This window comes from Staurois parvus, unplaced genomic scaffold (assembly GCF_062004578.1).
Source record: "Staurois parvus isolate SC_StPar_1 unplaced genomic scaffold, SC_StPar_1.0 ptg000010l, whole genome shotgun sequence".
Lineage (NCBI taxonomy): Eukaryota > Metazoa > Chordata > Amphibia > Anura > Ranidae > Staurois > Staurois parvus.
This window is the reverse complement of record NW_028317806.1, coordinates 544159-567121: the sequence shown is the minus strand read 5'-3', so window position 1 is coordinate 567121 and position 22963 is coordinate 544159. Positions and strand designations below refer to the sequence as shown.

Sequence of the window (22963 nt, the reverse complement as noted above, 5' to 3'; positions counted from 1 at the left end):
CTAGGGGTTAGCGGTACATAGCCTTCGACTTCTATTATATCCTGCAGGTGTGGTGCGCTAAACCCACATGATATAATAAAGGCTATGGCTCAGTGCAGCTCCATGCACTGTGATGCTCTGGGATGGTGAGGGTGGCAAACCCAGATCTTGATCAACAAATTGCTGACTCTGAGCATGCACTTCCCTGGTTTGAGGTTGCGGCCACATCAGAGGGTTGACCGCACCTGAAATAGGCCATACTATACCATACACCTATGCAGAGCTGTGTTTACACACATGGGAATGCACAGGTGTTCCATGCATACCTAGGCAGACAGTCCATCGATGTCAACTGGGACAGAGCGGGCGCACAGACACAGCCGCTGTGTCCCAATATGACATCGATGTTGTGGGTGTGCGTCCCAGTGTGAGATCAGGAACATGCATCCGCACACACTCGGAAATCACATTGCACAGAACACCTGTGCATCCCTGTGAACGGTCCTGCATGGGGTACAGCATTTTTCACCTTGTGTGAACGAGGTCTTACTAGCTGGATCACCAGGAGAAAATAAAAGAAATAAGCCTCAAAATAGAAATCATATACAGCTACCATATCTAAGAACTAGTAAGCTCCAATTTAATACATTTTGGTTTTTGGGTTTATTACTGCTTTTATTTAAAAAAATATGTCCTCCCCAGATTAATCCTCAGGTTACAACAATGATGTTGGGAGATCTGGATGACATTTGTTTTCACTGAACAAGCATCAAATCCATCAGTATGTGAATGCAATGCCATTCAAATATTTAGCGATTGCAAGCCTGTGAAAAAGTCGCTGTGTTGCTATTTTGCTCTTTTATCAGCCCATAAATTCACCAACACAATTTTGCCTGGTGACCGCTGTCTTTGGTAGAGAAAGCGATGGGAAGTCCAAAATGTTTTAGTTGTCACCAGAACAGGTGAAAAGAAATCTTCCTGTTTTGATGACAGCTGACCAAGAGGGATATCCCTTTACTTGGGAAATAGCCATTACCTAACCAAAAAAGAAAAAAGGTTTGTCTCTAAACACCTAAATTGTATGCATTATCTGGAACATGGTGAAGGTTTGTCCTTTACTTCCATATATTGCGCTAAAGGGTGTCCCTATTTCCCTTCTCAGCGAGTTATGAGGCATGTAGCGGCAGAACTCCCAAGAGATTTGTTTTTACATTATATAGAGTCCATCAAGAAATGACATTATCATTTGACTTTGCGATGGCGGTAACACATGAGCAGAACTGCATATTATGAAGATGTGATCTCACCACTGGAGTCCCTGAGAGCTATCAGATGCCATCATGTTATTTATGTAGAGCTAAAATATTTGTTCTGGGTAGAGCTCATCTGTAAAGTGTTAATAAACACAAAACCAAAAAATATAATATATTGCAGATTACCAATCATTAGGTGTGGTGGCTGCATTAGTTTTCGTTTTTAGGCTTTTTTTCCCCCTCTGTTTTCACCTGGTGATCTGGGCAGTAACACACCTGTATTAGTCTGTCCCCCACTGCAGATGAAGGAGCACAGGGGCACCTCTGGACAGCAGACATTGTCAGTCTAGGGCATGGTTTCTCATCCAGGGTTCCTCCAGAGCAGTGGTCTTCAAACTGCGGCCCGGGGCCCAGATGAGGCCCTTTGCTTGCTTTTATCCAGCCCTTGGGGCACTATTTCATCCACTGATACCAGCAATGGGGCATAATTCCCCCCACTGACACCAATGAAGAGGCACAATTCCTCCAATTGACAACAACATCGTGGCCCAATTTCTCCCAGTGACACTAACAATGGGGCCAAGTGACACCAATGATGAAGCACAATCCCTGCCAATGACACCAAAAATGGGGCATTGTTTTTTCCAACTGACGTCAGGACCTTTTATACTCCCAATGGCCACGGTCCAGCTCCCCTAAAGTCCAAAGGACAGTAAACTGGCCCTTTGTTTAGAAAGTTTGGAGACCCCTGCTCCAGAGGTTGCTAGGGGTTCCTTGAGCAACGATCAATTTCAGCCTCTCAAATAAGTTCCCACTGACACCATTGATCTTTTTAGCTATCTGTAATGGGGTAATTCTTCCCAGTGGCCACAAACATGAGGAGCATTCTTCCCACTGACCATCACCCTAATGTATCCTGAGTTGTAGATATAGTAATTCTTAGCAATGGTTCCCTGAGACTAGAAAGGGTTCCTCTGTATTGAAAAGGTTGAGAAAGGCTGGTCTAGGGGGGAGATTAGTTTTAGATGTACTAGCAGATTTCAATACACTAACAAATAAGCAGTTACAGCAAACATTTTTTTTTCTTTTGAAAAAAAGGTTTTACATAAATAAAAACTAATCATTGTAAGCATACCTGTCAGTGGTGAATAGTTTTGTGTCAACCCTTTAACTCGGGGTTCCTCTAGAGATTGCTAGGGGTTCCTAGAGCGATGAGCACTTTCTGCCTCTCAGATAAGCTCCCACTGACACCATTGTTCTTTTTAATTATCTGTAAGGGGGTAATTCTTCTAAATGACCACAAACATGAGAAGCATTCTTCCCACTGACCATCACACTAATCATGAGTTGTGGGTATAGTAACATTTAGCAGGAGTTCCCTGAGACCCAAAACTTATTTCAATGGTTCCTCCATGTTGAAAAGTTTGAGAAAGGGTGCTCTAACTGCTAGATCTGAAAGAGAGCTTGTTCTTTGGAATAGCAACAGACTTACTGGCTGGATCACAGGTGAAGTGAAAGAAAGCATACAAAAGAAAACTAATGCAGCTGCCACATCTAAGAATTGGTAAGCTATAAACTGCAATATAATAAATGTTTGCTTTTGTGTTTAATACCACTCTAAGGTGGATGGAAACCCCAACTGAAAGATATATAGCTTGTTAAAACACTGTGGGGGAGATTTAGTAAAGCTGGTGACACAGAATCTGGCGCAGCTGAGCACAGTAACCAATAAGCGTCCAGGTTTTTGTGAAAGCTTGTGCAGGCCATAGACAGTTCGAAAATCGGCCAATTTTTCGTGCAAAAGAATAATCGGCCGATTTTCGCACTGTTAGTGGGGCAATGGCATCGGCCAATTTTCGTGGTTCCTCCTAATTTCGTTTATCGGGCATGCTGGAAAATTTGTGAAAAACAGCCAATTTTCAAAATCATTGGTGGCAACATTGGATTACAGAACGAACGATGTTTCGTTTTTCGGACGAAAAATCGGCCGATGTTGAAACCATCGATGGCCTGCATTAGTTGAACTGTCTGAAGTTAGCAGCTGATTGGCTACCATGCACAGCTGCACCAGATTCTGAGTGCACCAGTAAATCATCCCCTGCGTATCATAAAAAATTTCATTTTTTGTAAACAAAAACTTTTTTTACATCCATTCTTGCATCTTGGTTTTGCTGATATTTTGCAGCCATTACTCAGGGCAGGTTTTCTGATGGAGTCAACAGTGGACCATTGCCTGTATTGTGTTTTGAAACTGCCACTTGTAGTCTCCATTGGAAACCTATGCTACAGGGTGACAATGCAGGAGCACAATTGGTAAACAAAGACAGAGGGTTGTCACCTTTTAACAGTGTCTGGACCTGGACCTCCATAGCAGCATCACCAGGTATTATTCTAATGAAAGCTGCCGATTTAAAAACACTTGCATGAACATGTGAAAGAATATGAGATTTTGGCGACAGGGTTTACATATTCTTTTAACAAAGCTTTGATGGCAAGGTCACACGAAAAGCATTTTATGCTGGTGAACGTAAAATGAAAACAACAGCATGAAAATTATTCATTGAAGCAGATGATGGAACTCAATAGGAAATGCAGATGATTGAACTCAATTGGATAGGCTTTGCTGCTGTCAGACCGGTAGTATTTTTGGCAGAAGACAATTTGATCTCATAACCCATGAAAAGCTCTTGTGTGACCATAGTGTCCTGGTACTGTGCAATGTCAGCGAGTACAAAACATCACACTTATTGACAAGGTAACCTGTACACCACCAGAATTCAAGCAATGACTCAATAGGGCAATCAAATAACCGAAGCCTATAGACAGCCATTAATGAAAAATAATATATTTAAGTGCATGTATGGCTACTATAACATTCATGCAACATAATCCACTGAGAGCACAGTATGATTTCATTTCCAGCCTGATGACCTCTGATCCCTTGATAAAGGTTCATCTTAACCACTGATATATTTTAATCATCTGGTCAAAAGTCTTGTCAATGCAAAAAAATGATAATAATAATAATAAAATATACACAACCCAAAATTCTGACATTACACATGAAGGCACTTACAGATAAGGAAAATATTTGGTTAAAATTAAAAAAAATGGCTAAACAAAATTAACCCTTTTTTTCCAAGAGGATTGTTTTGCAGGAATCCCTAGCAGCCAAAGGGTTAAAAAAAATGCCACGCAAGGCAATGATGTAAACAAATTAAGAGAACGTGCAAAAACTGCAGATGTTTGTACACAGAGGTGACAAAATAAGGACCAGTTGCTTAGTCAAAATTGGGAATCTTCAGGTTCCCTCTGTATTGGCTTTGTTATGATAACACTGATATTTCCATTTCGGAGACAATTGGAATTTTTATCTCCCTTGTTTGTGCAAATAAATAAGGATAAATGGCAGATCAAAAGCCAAGCCAAAAATAAAAAAAATAAAATAGGAAATGCGTTCTTAACTTTTCGTCACTGCTCCACAACAGCTGGTCTTCTGCAGCCCTTGTGTCTCCTCTAAGTCCCCAAAGAACACTGTGTTATTGAGTTCTTGTCATTGAATGGCACTGTTGCAAAAATCTATCCGTAGCAGCTTATGCCATGTTAATAATGTGCTAGTGTGTGATTCCTACAGGATGGCATTTCCCAGCTACTGCGCGGTGTAATAATCCTTGGGAAACACTGATGGAAACACATTGTCGAATAAATAGTCCTCACAAGAAGCCACTTACAGACCACGCAAAGGGGGCATTTGCTTGGAGGTAATTGTTTGAACTAGGTTACAAAGTCACCTTCACCATGTGCAGAGCCATAGATGATGTACCGACTTTTTTTTTTTTTTTAATACAACCCAGCAATCTTCACAGTTGGTTAAACACTAGCAATATAGTAAATCTAAGACAACCTTACAGCTAGGATTTTCATTCTCTACTGTATATGCTTAACTATCCACTGTGCATTGATGACCCTCTTCTACATGGCCAGCACTATTAATGAGGTCGTTAACATCAAGACCTTCTAGCTTTGACGAACAGTTTGAGGAACTTACCAAAGAGGTCATACCTCAGTTAACTTTTTTTGTTCAGTATAGTGTTGGTTGGTGGTAAAGTGAGAAAATTTGGCATCCTCTAGGTCTTCTGACTCCATGTAATCTGATTTGTTAAAGGACTGTTTGCTTTCACTCTTTTTTAGGTCTCCAAACGAAGAGGGCTGCTGTCCACAGGTGACATGGGTGTACTGGGACTGCTCTTCATGGTCAGTTTCTCTGTGGTAGAAGTAGTTAAAATTGGAGACAATGACAGGGACTGGGAGGGCGATGGTTAGCACGCCAGCTATAGCACACAAAGAACCTACTATCTTGCCGCCAATGGTCAACGGATACATGTCACCATAGCCTACTGTGGTCATGGAGACCACAGCCCACCAGAAGGCATCCGGGATGCTGGTGAAGAGAGAATCTGGGTCATCAGTCTCTGCAAAGTAGACAGCACTGGAGAACAAAATGACTCCAATGAAGAGGAAAAATATGAGAAGACCCAATTCCCTCATACTGGCTTGCAGGGTTTTGCCCAGGATTTGGAGCCCTTTGGAATGCCTGGATAGCTTGAATATCCTGAAGACCCTCACCAAGCGGATTACCCTCAGTATAGCCAAGGACATGGCTTGTTGCCCATTGCTACCTTGCTGTTCTGCCAGCTCTGTGCCCAAGGTAATGAAATAAGGGATAATGGCCACAATATCAATGACATTCATCATGTTCTTGAAGAAAGCAGGCTTGCTGGGACAGGCAAAAAACCTGACCAGGAGCTCAAAGGAAAACCAAATAATGCAAAGAGTCTCAATAAGGAAGAAAGGGTCAGTGAAGGGGCTGTCTTTTGCGGACTGGGTTCCATTGGCCATCAGGTGCTCACCTGTGTGTTTCGTCTCTTCCCTGAACTCAGGAAGCGTCTCCAGGCAAAATATAACTATGGAAATCAGAATTATCAATACAGAGACAATAGCAATGCCTCTGGCAGGTCCTGAACTTTCAGGATACTCAAAAAGCAGCCAAACCTGCCTCTGAAAGTCATTTTCCGGCAAGGGTTTCTCTTCCTCTTTAATGAACCCTTCATCATCTCGAAAGATCTCAATGACTTCCTCACCCAGTTCGTAGAACTTGATCTCTTCCAAGAAAATGTCCACGGGGACGTTAACAGGTCTGCGGAGCCGGCCCCCAGACTGGTAATAATATAATATGGCGTCAAAGCATGGGCGATTGCGATCAAAAAAGTACTCATTCCGCAGGGGGTCGAAGAAGCGCATCCTCTTCCTGGGGTCCCCCAACAGGGTCTGGGGGAACTGAGCAAGAGTCCTGAGCTGGGTCTCAAAGCGGAGCCCTGAGATATTGATGACCACCCTCTCGCAGCAGTCCTGAGTGGCCCTCTCGGGGTCATAGCCCTCTTGCCCCAGGGCGCTGAGAGACACCAGGGTCTCGTCTACGTTCTCTCCTGAGACCACAGTCATGTCTCCAGCTTTTGGTAATGGAGTCCTCTCCCCCTCTTGGACCCCCACCTCTGCCTTTTATCAAGGTGATCACACCCTTAGCCACTGGGCACCCACCTCTGCTGCTGGATGGGTGAAGATGAGCCCCCTGAGCAGCCGCACCCCAGTGATCAGATGCTTCTCTGGGTCTAGGCACCTCTCCTTGGATGATTGACAGCTCCTCTGCTGCTGTGCATCCTCCTCAGCGTTCCCGCGATGGTGAGCCCACCACATCTGGCTCGGATGGGCATTGCTGCGCTGGCAGTCACCCTGTTGCTGCCATCCTATCCTTGGCTGCACCCAGATCTCCTCCTCACTGATGGCTTCCAGGCAATGTCATCGCAATCTGTTGATTGTCGGTCTGTGCGCTTGTTGACTGTGCTCGAGTCGCCGTGCGCTTCCAGCGAGCTGGCTGTCACTGAGCTCGGAGCACATCCAGTCTCTCGCCCTCCCCAGGAGCTCTCTGACGTCCAGGCACCCAATAACACAGGGGGTGTGTCACACGACAAGCAGCCACCTCTGATTGAGCTGCTTGCCAAGCCTCCCTTGTCACCGATCCCCCACCTCCCTGCACGGCTCCCTATGCCTTTCCTTTTTTGACTGATTATGGCTTCAGAGTGGTAATCAGAGGGTCCCCAGATGCCAGGCACAGGGTCCTCCAAAAAGAGGGGTGAGCTGCCAATCAAAATCAGCAAGGCTGCACAACCTCAGCTGCTGCAGAACCTCTTGCACAACCAAGCCTACTGCTGGCCATAGACAGAAAAAAATAATAATAATAAAAAAAAACTACAAGTCATCTGTAATAATTCCAAACAGCCTGTGCACACTGCAAATGATAGCATGACGATGCTAAAATTGTGTACAATTAATCGCAAGTAATTAGCGGTCGATCACTACACATAGGGAACAGATTACGTAGAGTGCTAAGTCAATTTTCTGTGCTATATAATTGCCTGTATTAAATAAATGGAGTGTAGCATGTTGGAGTGATTATTCGCTACAAATTTTTTTGGATTGATCTCTTCTACATGCAGCCGTATGTGTGGCGATCACTTGCCCTCCAGAGGATTTACCCCCCCAGGCCGTTTTTTGCGATATGGCACTGCCTTACTTTAACTGACAATTGCGCGGTCGTGTAACGCTGCACCCAAATTAAATGTATGTCCTTTTTTCCCAGAAATGGAGCTCTCTTTTGGTGGTATTTGGTCGCCTGTGCGTTTATTATTTTTTGCGCTATGAACAAAAAATGACCGACAATTTTGAAAAAAAAAACACTATATTTTTTACTTTTTGCTATAAAACATATCCAGTAAAAAAATTTAAAAAAATCAAATTTCGTCATAAATTTAGGCCAAAATGTATTTTGCTACAAAAATCCAATACGTGTAAATTAATCGATTTATGTGAAAGTTATAGTGTCTACAAATGGCAGTATATAAACTGAAATTTTTATTTTTATATATTTTATACTACTATCAGCGACTTATAGCGGGACTGCTTCGGGCATTCTGACACTAACTAACTGTCACTGAAATCCCCAGTGACACCAATACAGTGATCAGTGCTAATAAAAAGCACTGACACTGTACTAATGGCACTGGGCAGGAAGAGGTTAATTAATTGGTTTACATGAAAGTTAAAACGTTTTCAAACGGCGGTATATATACTGGAATTTTTTTTTTAATTTTTACTAGTAATGCTGGCGATCAGCAACTTATTCTGACACTGGGGGGAACGGACTTGGTGTCACTGACATCCCCAGTGACACCAATACAGTAATCAGTGCTAATAAAAAGCACTGACACTGTACTAATGACACTGGGCAGGAAGAGGTTAACATCTGGGGCGATCAAAGGGTTAACTGTGTGCTGTATGTTTCTGTGTAAGCAGGCTTTACTGTAAAGCAGTGTGCTGGAGCTGACAGGGGAGAGATCTGTATTGTTTACATACAGACCTCTCCCCCATCAGTGATACTCGGCGATCGCCAGGTGCCGGCAGAGAATCGCCGGCCGGGACCCAGTGATTGACAGCTGAAGCCGCCAAAGGTGGCGCAGGTAGGGCGTGCACGTGGCATGCGCGCGCCCCCTACCCAGAAATACAAAATCACATATATACGCAATATTGCGCAGCCCTGCCGCCCTGTAGCAGTAGGAAGCAGTTAATTGTAGACTATTTTAGTAGCATGGTAACATTGCCATAAAATTGCCCATGTGTGCTCTGCCTTATTCTGACACACACACTTGGCAGTTTTTAGGGAAGCAAAACCAATTTCTTCCAGATGTGGCAAAAATCAATCCAACAGATCAAGGCAAAACTAGTAGCCCTCCAGCTGTTACAGAACTACAAGTCTCATCATGCCTCTGCCTGTGGCAGTCATGCTTGTAACTCTCAGCTTTGCAATGCCTCATGGGACATGTAGTTCTGCAACAGCTGAAGGGCCACCAGTTTGACACCACTGCTCTAGATCATTTTGAAGAGGGAGGTTTAAAAAATAAATACAGTTTGTGTGTGTGTATATATATATATATATATATATGGCTTTTTTTTCGGCGGGAACATGGAGGAACACCTCCAGCATTGAATGTATGTGACGGCAAGGGGTGCTGGGGTTTGCTGGAGGACCTATTGCTTCTGCCTGCTGGGGGATCTATTGTCACTGAAGGGGATCTATTTTTTGTGGGGATCTATTGTTGGTGGGGGATCTATTGTTGATGGGGGTCAATTATTGCTGGAAGGGATCTACTATTGAGGGAGTAGTCTATTGTCGATTGTTGCTGGATGCTGGAGAGTCTACTGATACTGGCTGCTGGGAGATTTGTTTGTAACTGCTTGGGTCTATTGTTGACTGGGTGGTGTTTTGTTTTGAGGGTCCATTGTTGCTGCAGGAATATATTGTTGCTGGGGAGATCTATTGTTGCTGGCTGTGGGGGAATATATTTTTCTGTTTTTCTTGTTATCATTAACAAATTACATACAAATTATTTAGCACTACAAAATTATACTTGGCTCTGTATTCTCTAAAAGGAGCCGTACTGGGAGGTGAGTAGGGGGGGGGGCAGAGATAAGAAGTGACTCAGAAGGGGGGAGTTCCTGCACCTATTTTTTAGAGAAAATGCTGTATAATACTGTATAATAATAATAATATACAGTGCTTTGAAAAAGTATTCATACCCCTTGAAATTGTTCACATTTTGTCATGTTACAGCCAAAAACGGAAATGTATTTTATTGGGATTTTATGTGATAGACCGACACAAAGTAGCACATAAATATGATTTGATCTAACCATTCCATTGTAGCTCTGGCTGTATGTTTAGGGTTGTTGTCCTGCTGAAAGGTGAACCTCCACCCCAGTCTCAAGCCTTTTGCAGACTATAACAGGTTTTCTTCTAAGATTGCCTGTATTTGACTCCATCCATCTTCCCATCAACTCTGACCAGCTTCCCTGTCCCTGCTGAAGAAAATCATTCCCACAACATAATGCTGCCACCACCATGTTTCACGGTGGGAATGGTATGTTCAGGGTGATGTTCAGTGTTAGTTTTCCGCCAGACATAGGGGGGAGAGTTACTAAAGCTGGTTCACTCAGAATCTCGCACACCTGAGCATGGTAGCAAATCAGTTTCTAACCTCAGCTTGTTCAATTAGGCTTTTGCAATAAAACCTGGAAGCTGATTGGTTTCCATGCAGAAGGCACGAGATTCTGAGTGAACCAGCTTTAGTAAATAAACCCCATGGTGTTTTGCTTTTAGTCCAAAAAGTTAAATTTTGGTCTCATCTGATCAGAGCACCTTCTTCTACATGTTTGTTGTGTCTCCAACATGGCGTCTCGCAAACTGCAAAAAGGATTTATGGCTTTCTTTCAACAATGTCTTTCTTCTTGACACTCTTCCATAAAGGCACCACTAATAGTTGTCCTGAGGACAGATTCTCCCACCTGAGCTGTGGATCTCTGCAGCTCCTCCAGAGTTACCATGGGCCTCTTTGCTGCTTCTCTGATTAATGCTCTCCTTGCACGACCTATCTATTTACCGTATTTTTCGCTCCATAAGACACACCTGACCATAAGACGCACCTAGGTTTTAGAGGCGAAAAACAAGAAAATATTCTGAACCAATGGACTGCAGACATAGTACAGGGAATGACCAGAGACTGCGGATACAGTACAGGAGATGACCAGAGACTGCGGACACAGTACAGGAGATGACCAGAGACTGTGGACACAGTACAGGGAATGACCAGAGACTGTGGACATAGTACAGATGACCAGAGACTGCAGACAGTGCAGGGGATGACCAGAGACTGCGGACACAGTACAGGAGATGACCAGAGACTGCGGACACGGTACAGGAGATGACCAGAGACTGCGGACACAGTACAGGAGATGACCAGAGACTGCGGACACGGTACAGGAGATGACCAGAGACTGCGGACACAGTACAGGAGATGACCAGAGACTGCGGACACAGTACAGGGATGACCAGAGACTGCGGACATAATACAGGAGATGACCAGAGACTGCGGACATAGTACAGGGAAAATACCAGGGACACAGTATAGATGACCAGAGACTGCAGACAGTGCAGGGGATGACCATAGACTGCAGACAGTGCAGGAGATGACCAGAGACTGCTGACCTTTGGGGAGGGAGGGAGAGCGGGTACCTGAATTTGACAGGTACCCGCTCCCACTTCTGCGGCGTTGTCTTTCCCTCTTCTTCCTGCGCCGGCGTCTGTGACAGCCAGGTGCCCACTGCGCATGCGCGAGAAGCGCTGCGCTTTGTGAATGGCCCGGAGCCTTCTGGGACCTGTCATGTGTCCCAGAAAACACTGGACCATTCACAAAGCACAGCGCATGCGCAGTGGGCACCCGGCTGTCACAGAAGCCAGCGCGGGAAGACTGTGCAGAGCTGGAGCGAAGAACAGGTAAGGCCTTGCAGGAGAGAACAGCTGAGCGGCCGGCCCGGTATTCTGACATGGTGGCGGCAGAAATACCGGACCGGCCGCTTTATATTCGCTCCATAAGACGCACTGACATTTCCCCCCCTATTTTGGGGGGAAAAAAGTGCGTCTTATGGAGCGAAAAATACGGTAGGTGCGCGGCCATGTCTTGGTAGGTTTGCAGTTGTGCAATACTCTTTCCATTTTTGGATGATGGATTGAACAGTGCTCCATGAAACGTTCAAAGCTTTAGATTTTATAACCTAACCCTGCTTTAAACTTCTCCACAACTTTATCCCTGACCTGTATGGTGTGTTCCTTGGACTTCGTGATGCTGTTTGTTCACTAACGTTCTCTAACAAACTTCTGAGGGCTTCACAGAACAGCTGTATTTATACTGAAATTAAATTACACACATATGGACTCTATTTACCGTATTTGCCGGCGTATAAGACGACTGGGCGTATAAGACGACCCCCCTACTTTTCCTGCTAAAATGTAGTGTTTGGGCTATACTCGCCGTATAAGACTACCCCTCTTCCAATGCACACCAGTGGGAGGAATAGTGCCCCATCATTGATGTCAGTGGGAGGAATAGTGCCCCATCATTGGTGTCAGTGGGAGGAATAGTGCCCCATCATTGGTATCAGTGGAAGGAATAGTGCCCCATCATTGGTATCAGTGGGAGGAATAGTGCCCCATCATTGGTATCAGTGGGAGGAATAGTGCCCCATCATTGATGTCAGTGGGAGGAATAGTGCCCCATCATTGGTATTAGTGGCAGGAATAGTGCCCCATCATTGGCATTAGTGGCAGGAATAGTGCCCTATCATTAGTATCAGTGGAGGAATAGTGCTCCATCATTGGTGTCAGTGGGAGGAATAGTGCCCCATCATTGGTATCAGTGGCAGGAATAGTGCCCCATCATTGGTATCAGTGGGAGGAATAGTGCCCCATCATTGGTATCAGTGGGGGGAATAGGTGCCCCATCATTGGTATCAGTGGCAGGAATGGTGCCCCATCATTGGTATCAGTGGCAGGAATAGTGCCCCATCATTGGTGTCAGTGGGAGGAATAGTGCCCCATCATTGATGTCAGTGGGAGGAATGGTGTCCCATCATTGGTGTCAGTGAGGGGTGGAATAGTGCCCCATCATTGGTGTCAGTGGGGGGTGGAATAGTGCCCCATCGTTGGTGTCAGTGGGGGGGGGAATAGTGCCCCATCGTTGGTGTCAGTGGGAGGGAGGAATAGTGCCCCATCGTTGGTGTCAGTGGGAGGAATAGTGCCCCATCGTTGGTATCAGTGGGAGGAATAGTGCCCCATCATTGGTATCAGTGACACCAATGATGGGGCACTATTCCTCCCACTGAGACTTGCTGACCCTGTTCTCGTATGGTGCTGCTGCAGCCAGCATATGTGGTTGCAGCAGCACCTCTACACAGAACACTTACCTGCTGCTCCGGCACTCAATTTTCGCGGGGCCGCTCGGCTCCGCCCCCTCGCCGGTGATTGGCCGCCTGTGTGCCTTTCCTGAGCTACAGTTCTGGCAGCCAATCACCGGTGAGGAGGCGGAGCCGAGCAGCCGCACGAACATCCAGTGGCCGAACTGAAGGAGACGCCGCGCTTCCTGGACCGGATCGTCGTGGGACTGGATCCAGGTAAGAGACATCAGCCCCTGCAAACCCCTGTACTTAATGCCGCAGCCCCCCTAACATGTGTACCGGCGTATAAGACGACCCCCGACTTTTGAGAAGATTTTCAAGGGTCAAAAAGTCGTCTTATACGCCGGCAAATACGGTACTAATTAGGTGACTTCTGAAGGCACTAGATTTTAGTTAGGGGTATCAGAGTAAAGGGGGCTGAATACAAATGCACGCTACACTTTTTAGATATTTATTTGTAAAAAATGTTGAAAATCTTTTCTCATTTCCCTTCCACTTCACAATTATGTGTCACTTTATGTTGGTCTGTCACATAAAATCCCAATAAAATACATTTACATTTTTGGTTATAACAAGACAAAATGTGGACAATTTCAAGGGCTATGAATACTTTTTCAAGGCTATATACAGTGCCTTCATATGCACATGAACTTTAATGCATCCCAGTCTTAGTCCATAGGGTTCAGTATTGAGTTGGCCCACCCTTTGCAGCTATGATAGCTTCAACTCTTCTGGGAAGGCTGTCCACAAGGTTTAGGAGTGTGTCTATGGGAATGTTTGACCATTCTTTCAGAAGCATATCTGTGAGGTCAGGCAGTGATGTCAGACGAGAAGGCCTGGCTTGCAGTCTCCGCTCTAATTCATCCTAAAGGTGTTCTGTCAGGTTGAGGTCAGGACCAGTCAAGTTCCTCCACCCCAATCTTGCTCATCCATGTCTTTATGGACCTTGCTTTGTGCGCTGGTGTGCAGTCATATTGGAACAGAAAGGGGACATCCCAAAACTGTTCCCACAAAGTTGGGAGCATGAAATTGTCCAAAATGTCTTGGCATGCTGATGCCTTAAGAGTTTCCTTCGCTGGAACTAAGGGGCCAACCCCAACCCCTGAAAAACAACCCCACACCATAATCCCCCCTCCACCAAACTTTACACTTGGCATAATGTTGTCAGGCAAGTACCATTCTCCTGGCAACCGCCAAACCCATCGGATTGCCATGATTTGTCACTCCAGAGGACACGTCTCCACTGTTCCAAAGTCCAGTTTTTTATATATACACACAGCGGGTAAAATAAGTATTGAACATGTCACCATTTTTCTCAGTAAAAACATTTCTAAAGGTGCAATTACCATGAAATTTTCGAAATTTTCACCACATGTTTGTAAAAACCCATGCAATCCATACATACAAAGAAACCAAAACAAATCAGTTCAGAAATTAAGTTACAGTATGTGTAATAAAATGGAATGACACAGGGAAAAAAGTATTGAACACAAGAAGAAAGGGAGGTGCAAAAAGGCATGGAAAGCCAAGACACCAGCTGAAATCTATCAGTAATTAGAAAGCAATCCTGCCCCTTCTCAGTGCAAATGATTATCAGTTGTTCAGTCTCAAATGATGGCCTGTAAAAAGGTATCTCATTACCAAGGTGTCATCTCATGATGGGTAAAAGCAAAGAGCTCTCTCAAGAGCATCGCAACCTTATTGCTGAAAAACATACTGATGGCATTGGTTACAGAAGGATTTCTAAACCTCTACATGTTCCAGTGAGCACTGTTGGGGGCATAATCCAGAAGTGGAAAGAACATAATTTCACCATAAACCAGCCATGACCAAGTGCTCCTCACAAGATTTCTGACAAAGGAGTGAAAAAAATTATCAGAAGAGTTGTCCAAGAGCCAAGAACCACTTGTGGAGAGCTTTAGAAAGACCTGGAATTAGCAGATACAACTGTTTCAAAGAAAACAATAAGTAATACACTGAACTGCCATGACCTGTATGCACGCTCACCATGAAAGACTCCATTGCTGAAGAAAAAGCATGTTGAAGCTCGTTTAAAGTTTACTACACTACAAGCCTGTAAAATACTAGTATGGTCAGATGGGACCAAAATTGAACTCTTTGGATGCTATAATACACACCATGTTTGGAGGTCAAATGGCACTGCACATGACCCCAAAAACACCATACCAACAGTGAAGTTTAGAGGTGGGAACATGATGGTGTGGGGCTGTTTTTCAGCATACTGGCAAATTTCAAATCATTGAAAGTAGGGTGAATGGAAAAATGTACCAACACAATCTTGATAAAAAATCTGCTGCCATCTACCAGGATGATGAAGATGAAACAAGGGTGGACATTTCAGCAAGACAATGATCCCAAACACAAAGCTAAGAAAACTCTCAATTGGTTTCAAAGAAAGAAAATAAAGCTTCTAGAATGGCCCAGCCAATCACCTGACTTGAATCCAATAGAAAATCTATGGGAATGAACTAAAGATCAGAGTTCATAGAAGAGGCCAACAGAACCTTCAAGATTTGAAGACTGTGTGGAAGAATGGGCCAAAATTACACCTGAACATGGCATGTGACTAGTTTCTCCATACAGGAGGCGTCTTGAAGTTGTCATTACCAACAAAGGATTTTGTACAAAGTATTAAATAAATTTCAGCTAGCGTGCTCAACGCTTTTTCCCTGTGTCATTCCATTTTATTATACATACCTTAATTTTTGAACTTATTTGTTTTGGTTTCTTTGTACGTATGATACATATAGATTGCATGGGCTGTTACAGACATGTGGTGAACATTCCATGTCAATTGCACCTTTAGAAATACTTTTACTGAGAAAATGGTGATGTGTTCAATACTTATTTTAATCTATATATATATATATATATATACTGCTCAAAAAAAATTTAAAGAACACTTTTTAATCAGAGTATAGCATCAAGTCAATTAAACTCCTGGGATATTGATCTGGTCAGTTAAGTAGCAGAGGGGAATGTTAATCAGTTTCAGCTGCTTTGGTATTAATTAAAATAACAACAGGTGCACTAGATGGGTAACAGTGAGACGACCCCCAAAACAGGAATGATTTGACAGGTGGAATCTAGTGACATTTCTTTCCCTACACATCTTTTCTGACTGTCTTTCACTAGTTTTGCATTTGGCTAGTTTCAGTGTCACTACTGGTAGCATGAGGCGATACCTGGACCCTACAGAGGTTGCACAGGCATTCCAACTCCTCCAAGATGGCACATCAATACGTGCCATTGCCAGAAGGTTTGCATAGTCTCAAGAGCATGGAGGAGATTCCAGGAGACAGGCAGTTACTCTAGGACAGGTGGACAGGGCAGTAGAAGATCCTTAACCCATCAGTAGGACCGGTATCTGCTCCTTTGTGCAAGGAGGAACAGGATGAGCACTGCCAGAGCCCTACAAAATTACCTCCAGCAGGCCACTGGTGTGAATGTCTCTGACCAAACAATCAGAAACAGACTTCATGAGGGTGGCCGGAGTGCCCGACATCCTCTAGTGGGCCCTGTGCTTACTGTCCAGCACCATAGAGCTCAATTGGCATTTGCCATTGAACACCAGAATTGGCAGATCTGCCACTGGCACCCTGTGCTTTTCACAGATGAGAGAAGGTTCACCCTGAGCACATGTGACAGACGTGAAAGGGTCTGGAGAAGCCATGAAGAATGTTATGCTGCCTGTAACATTCAGCATGACCATTTTGGTGATGGGTCAGTGATGGTCTGGGGAGGCATATCCATGGAGGGATGCACAGACATCTACAAGCTAGACAATGGCACCCTGACTGCCTCTAGGTATCGGGATGAAATACATGGACCCATTGTCAGACCCTACGCTGGTGCAGTGGGTCCTGGGTTCCTCCTGGTGCACAACAATGTCTGGCCTCATGTGGCGAGAGTATACAGACAGTTCCTAGAGGATGCAGGATTTGATACCATTGAAATGCCCCCACGCTCGCCTGACCTAAATCTAGTAGAACACTTCTGGAATAACATGTTTTGGTCCATCCAGGTTACACCTGACTGTCGAGGAGCTCATTGATGCCCTGGTCCAGATCTGTGAGGAAATACCCCAGGACACCATCCGTCATCTCATTAAGAGCATCCCAAGACGTTGTCAGGCATGCATACAAGCACGTGGGGGCCATACAAACTACTGACTACCATTTTGAGTTGCTGCAATTAAATTTCAGCAAAATGGACTAGCCTGCTGCATAATTTTTTCACTTTGATTTTTGGGGTGTCTTTGAATTCAGTCCTCTGTAGGTTGATCATTTTCAATTCCATCAAACGACGGGGTATCCTTAAGTTCCTAACACATTACCCAGTTCATATCAGTATAGATATCTAGCATGATATTTTTCCTAATTGAAATCTGATGTGTTTTCAAAGTGTTCCTTTAATTTTTTTGAGCAGTGTATATATGCGTGTGTGTATATATACATATATATATATATATATATATACACATATAAAATGTCTTGGATCATTATTTAGCTAGCAAAAAGAAAGGTGTGCCTGGGCAGGGCAATACAGAAAACTATACATGCCCAGTCTTAATGTATTTTTTGCTATATACTGTATTTCCAATGTCAGGAAGTCAGATGATTTAGGGGTAAAGCACACTTATAAAGCTTAAGCCCCCTTTCACATGGGCGTTAGGATCGAAAGGTCCCTATGGACAGGTGGATGTAAACAGACTTGTGTCTGTTAACACCCACTTAGCTCCAGGTTGGTTCAGGTTCAATAGCAAAAAAAATGGAAAAAGAATGCAGATCAGAGGTAGCCTGATGTAATCGGACAGTGAGGTCCGTTTACACCCAGCCACCCATAGATCTGCTCACAGATCCCCTGATGATTCGAGAGGACTCCGCTCTATGTGAAAGGTGCTCAATAGCTTCTATTTATAAAAATGTTCCCTCTTCCTACCTATCCTGCCTAATCTGTATAAAATAATGTGTGTACTTGCTTGTTTTTAATCCGCTTTAGTCCAGTCACATGATCCTTCAGCTACAGCCCCCCTGTGTCAGTGAGAGGTTGCTGCAGGGGAGAGGAGGGAGTGCTGACAGTGGTTGGGCTATGGGAGCCTATGCATGATGTTGTGGAATTCCCAGCCTTTCTCAAGCGTTCCCTGAGCTGAAGCTGCAGGATCACATGACAGGACCAGAACAGATTAAAAAATAGGTAAGTACACAGAACTTTTTTTATACAAGAGAAAATGAATAGGTAAGAGAATGGTGAAGGGAACATTTTTAGGAATAGTTAAGCTGATGATACACATACAGTAGATTTCCGTACGAGAATATTTGTATGATAAGAACATTTTTTGCACATTTGATGAACAGATGAATGTCGTTTTAAAATTGTCTTTTGCTTTTAACATTCGATTTTAAAAAGAATGTACTTTTTGAACAATAACCACATGCACTGTCCAAACATTTATTTGATCAAAAAAAATTTCCTTCCTGCCCATTCAAATAGCCCATTCAAATATGAATCCTTCCTTCCTTCCCTGCCTTTCCTCTCCCTCTCTCTCAATGGTTGTGGGGATCATTTCAAAGGTTCTGCAAGGATCAACGAATGCAGAGGATTCTCCTTCACTTCTGCAGTTGCTCAAGTGGCAATAAAGACAGTCTACCACTCAGCAGCCAGTTTGAGAAAATATATGGTAAAATAAACATTAATCTCTTCAGAACAGACAAAGGTAAACAACTGCAATAAAGTTAGCTAAAAACTCTTAATATTTATGTAGTTCACCTGGACTATGCTTTTCATAACAAAGCCGGGAATTTCAAGAGTGATGGCCAGAAACATGCAAATCATTTTTTGTGCTGCCTGCAGTGTCCAGTTGGTGACTAGTTATACTGTCATATTAGAATGTGTTTTTTTATAATGATTATTAAAAACATAATCCTCCTTTTGGAAATACAGTGCATCTAGAAAATTTTCACAGTGCTTAACTTTTGCCAAATTTTGTTATGTTACAGCCCTATTCCAAAATGTATTAAATTCATTTTTTTCCTCAACATTCTACAAACAATACCGCATAATGACATTGTGAAAGAAGTTCGTTTTTAAATTTTGCAATTTTTATTAAAAATAAAAAATGAAAAAACCCATATGTACATAAGTATTCACAGCCTTTGCCATGACACTCAAAATTAAGCTCTGGTGCATCCTGTTTCCATTAATCATCCTTGAGATGTTTCCTCAACTTGATTGGAGTCCACCTGTGGGAAATTCAGTTGATTGGACATGATTAGGAAAGGCATAAACCTGTCTATATAAGGTCCCACATTTAACAGTGCATGTCAGAGCATAAACCAAGCCATGAAGTCCAAGGAATTGTCCATAGACCTTCAAGACAGGACTGTATCAAGGCACAGATCTGGGGAAGGGTACAGAAAAATTTCTGCAGCATTGAAGGTCCCAATGAGCACAGTGGCCTCCATCATCCGTAAATAGAAGAAGTTTGGAACCACCAGGAATCATCCTAGAGCGGGCCACCTGGCCAAAATGAGCGATCAAGGGAGAAGGGCCTTAGCCAGGGAGGTGACCAAGCACATGATGGTCACTCTGAAAGAGCTCCAGCATTTCTCTGTGGAGAGAGGAGAACCTTCCAGAAGAATAACCATCTCTGCAGCACTCCACCAATAAGGCCTGTATGGTAGAGTGGCCAGATGGAAGCCACTCCTTAATAAAAGGCAAATGGCAGCCCGTCTGCAGTTTACCAAAAGGCACCTGAGGGACTCTCAGACAATGAGAAACAAAACTCTCTGGTCAGATGAAACAAAGATTTAACACTTTGGCCTGAATGCCAAGCGTCATGTCTGGAGGAAACCAGGCACCGCTCACCACCTGGCCAATACCATCCCTACAGTGACGCATGGTGGTGGCAGCATCATGTTGTGGGGATGTTTTTCAGAGGCAGGAACTGGGAGACTAGTCAGGATCGAATGAAAGATGAATGCAGCAATGTACAGAGACATCCTTGATGAAAACCTGTTCCAGAGCACTCTGGACCTTAGACTGGGGCAACGGTTCATCTTTCAACAGGACAACGACCCTAAGCACACAGCCCACATAACAAAGGAGTGGCTACGAGCCAACTCTGTAAATGTCCTGGAGTGGCCGAGCCAGAGCCCAGAATTGAACCTGATTGAACATCTCTGGAGAGATCTGAAAATGGCTGTGCACCGACGCTCCCTATCCAACCTGATGGAGCTTGAGAGATACTGCAAAGGAGAATGGGAGAAATTGCCCAAAAATAGGTGTGCCAAGCTTGTGGCATCATACTCAAAAGGATTTGAGGCTGTAATTGGTGCTAAAGGTGCTTCAAAAAGTATTGAGCAAAGGCTGTGAATACTTATGTATGTGTGTTTTTTTTAGTTTTTTATATTTAATAAATTGCAAAGATTTCAAAACAAACTTCTTTCACATTGTCATTATGGGGTATTGTTTGTAGAATGTTGAGGAAAAAAAGTAATTTAATCCATTTTAGAATAAGGCTGTAACATAACAAAATGTAGCAAAAGTTAGGCGCTGTGAATACTTTCTGGATGCATTATATGTAAAAAAAAAAAAACATTTTAGCAATTTTTTTGCATTCAGGCCTGTAGAGTATTGCAACTTGTTCAGTATGGATCTTCAGTTATGGAGCTAGAGCAGTGGTCTCCAAACTATGGACCAACGGCCATATACGGCCCTTCTTTAACCTTTATCTGGCCCTTGGGGCACTTTTCCTCCCAATGATATGCGACACTATTCTTTCCACTGACGCCAACAGTGGGGCATAATTCCTGCCACTGACAGTAATGATGGAGCAAAATTTCTATCAGTAGTATCAATCATGGGGCACTATTCCTCCCACTATTATCAATGATAGGGCAATATTCCTTCCACTAGTATTAAAGATGGGGCAGTATTTCTCCCACTAATACCAATGATGGGGCACTACTCCTGCTCCTACTGAGCACCTACCATGAGGTCATGTTTATTCTCATTGATGCTGGGCCTGGGACATTTATTAGCCCACTGGCCACAATCCGGCTCCCCTAGAGTCTGAAGGTCAGTAAACTGGTCCTTTGTTTGAAAAGTTTGGAGACCCTTGGGTTAGAGGAAATTGCTGAATGAACTACAATGCAAAAGTGATTCCACTGCCCCACTGTCAGTGCGTTCTGCTGAGCCCCTTTGCTATGGTAGGAAATAACACCTGTGGTATTTTATTTCAGCAATCCCTGTAAGTTGGTGATGCAGCTAAGTAGGTGGAGCTACACATAGCCATGCTGAATTAAAAAAAAAAAGCAAGGTCAAGAAGCACCCTGCGATTCTGGTAAAGGGTGAATGGCATTGTGTTTATGGGCATGGTGTATGCTACCATACTTCATGTTATACTCTAAGAATGGGAGTTACATGACACATGGTCCAAAATGTGGACTATGCCATTAATAGATGTGGGCCCAAAGAAAAGTAGTCTTTAAACAAAGATACTGAACATAGAAATTGTGCTAAACCTGCAGTTACAAAGTATCCACAGCTGGTGGTTACAACAAAGGCTAACTATTAAATAACCTTGGCATGAAGGTACAAAAAAACAATAGAAATGGGTGTCATGCTAAGACTCTCCCACTCTTTGTTGGTATTTGTAACCCCTTAAATGACTTTAACTTTGATAAAAGTTGGAATACTAGATGTACCTGGAAAGATTGTAAATACGTCTCAAGGTACTGGTGCCATTGAATGCTGTTTCTTTAAAGAGAAATTGTATGCTGATCTTCTATGTGTTCTCTGCACTCGATAGTTTCTCTCATTGTCCCCAACAACATCACAGAACACAGTAGAGATGTAAGGACTGGCAGAAGGAACCACTGAGTGCAGCAGGGACACAGGAGATTGACAGTCCCTGCAGGGTTGGTTTACGCCAAGACTTCAGTGGATGAATGTCTGGTAAAGAATGGGAAGTACCTGGCAGGGTAAGTATATTTAAGTGGCAGGGTGTCTTTAAACAACAGTGTACCAGTACTTTTCTACAAGTCCTATCTGAGTGACAGTGCCAACAGGAGAATCGGACAGCATTTACTGGAAGTGGCAGCCAAGTCACAATCGCCAAGAGATTGAGCAAAAGTCCTGCAGTCCTTTAAGGAACCTGAATGAGCAAATGTCCCGCAGTCCCCCAACCTGATTTTTGGCTACAGTTCAGAATTTATTCATATAGCCCTAACCCTAAACACTTGGAACATCAGTTGTGTGTCCCATGCTCAAACTTCACAGGATGGGTGAATCTGTAAATCTGAACACTTTATTGCAATTGAATGTTGGTCTTAAATCAATGGCCACACTGCTGGCTAATTTGCTCAGCAAATGGGAAACATGATCCAAAAGGCCCCTTACTAGTGCACTTCTGCAAACTCAAGAAGCTCATGTTGAAGTGATTTAAAGAAATACCATACTTACCTTTAGGGAAATATGGTCATACACTATATAGACAAACGTACTGCCTTTTCATGCACATGAATTTTATTGGCATCCCAGTCTTTGTCTGTAGGGTTCACTATTGAGTTGGCCCACCCTATAATCCCCCTGCACCAAATTTTACACTTGGCACAATACAGTCAGGCAAGTACTGTTCTCCTGGCAACCGCCAAACCCAGACACATCCTTCAGATTGCCAGACAGAGAAGCGTGATTCGTCACTCCAGAAAACACGTCTCCACTGCTCTAGAGTCCAGTGGCAGCGTGCTTTACGCCACTGCTTCCGACAGTTTGCATTGCACTTGGTGATGTAAGGCTTGGATGCA

The 22963-nt window shown here is 43.7% G+C and overlaps 1 protein-coding gene and 1 long non-coding RNA gene across 3 annotated transcripts in view; one reads left to right on the top strand and one right to left on the bottom strand.

Annotated features, from left to right (window-relative positions):
- LOC149474187 (uncharacterized) overlaps window positions 1-22963 on the top strand; it is a 232509-nt gene that overhangs the window by 95994 nt on the left and 113552 nt on the right. The gene's annotated exons all lie outside the window — the stretch shown is intronic.
- LOC149474188 (shaker-related potassium channel tsha2-like) lies at window positions 4062-7242 on the bottom strand. The gene has a single exon (XM_089669858.1). It carries the CDS (start codon window positions 6732-6734, stop codon window positions 5289-5291), a length of 1446 nt encoding a protein of 481 aa, XP_089525984.1. The 5' UTR covers window positions 6735-7242; the 3' UTR covers window positions 4062-5288.

Excerpts from the sequence above, each read along its gene's own strand:
- LOC149474188 (XM_089669858.1), bottom strand. The coding sequence starts at position 6,734 with ATGACTGTGGTCTCAGGAGAGAACGTAGACGAGACCCTGGTGTCTCTC.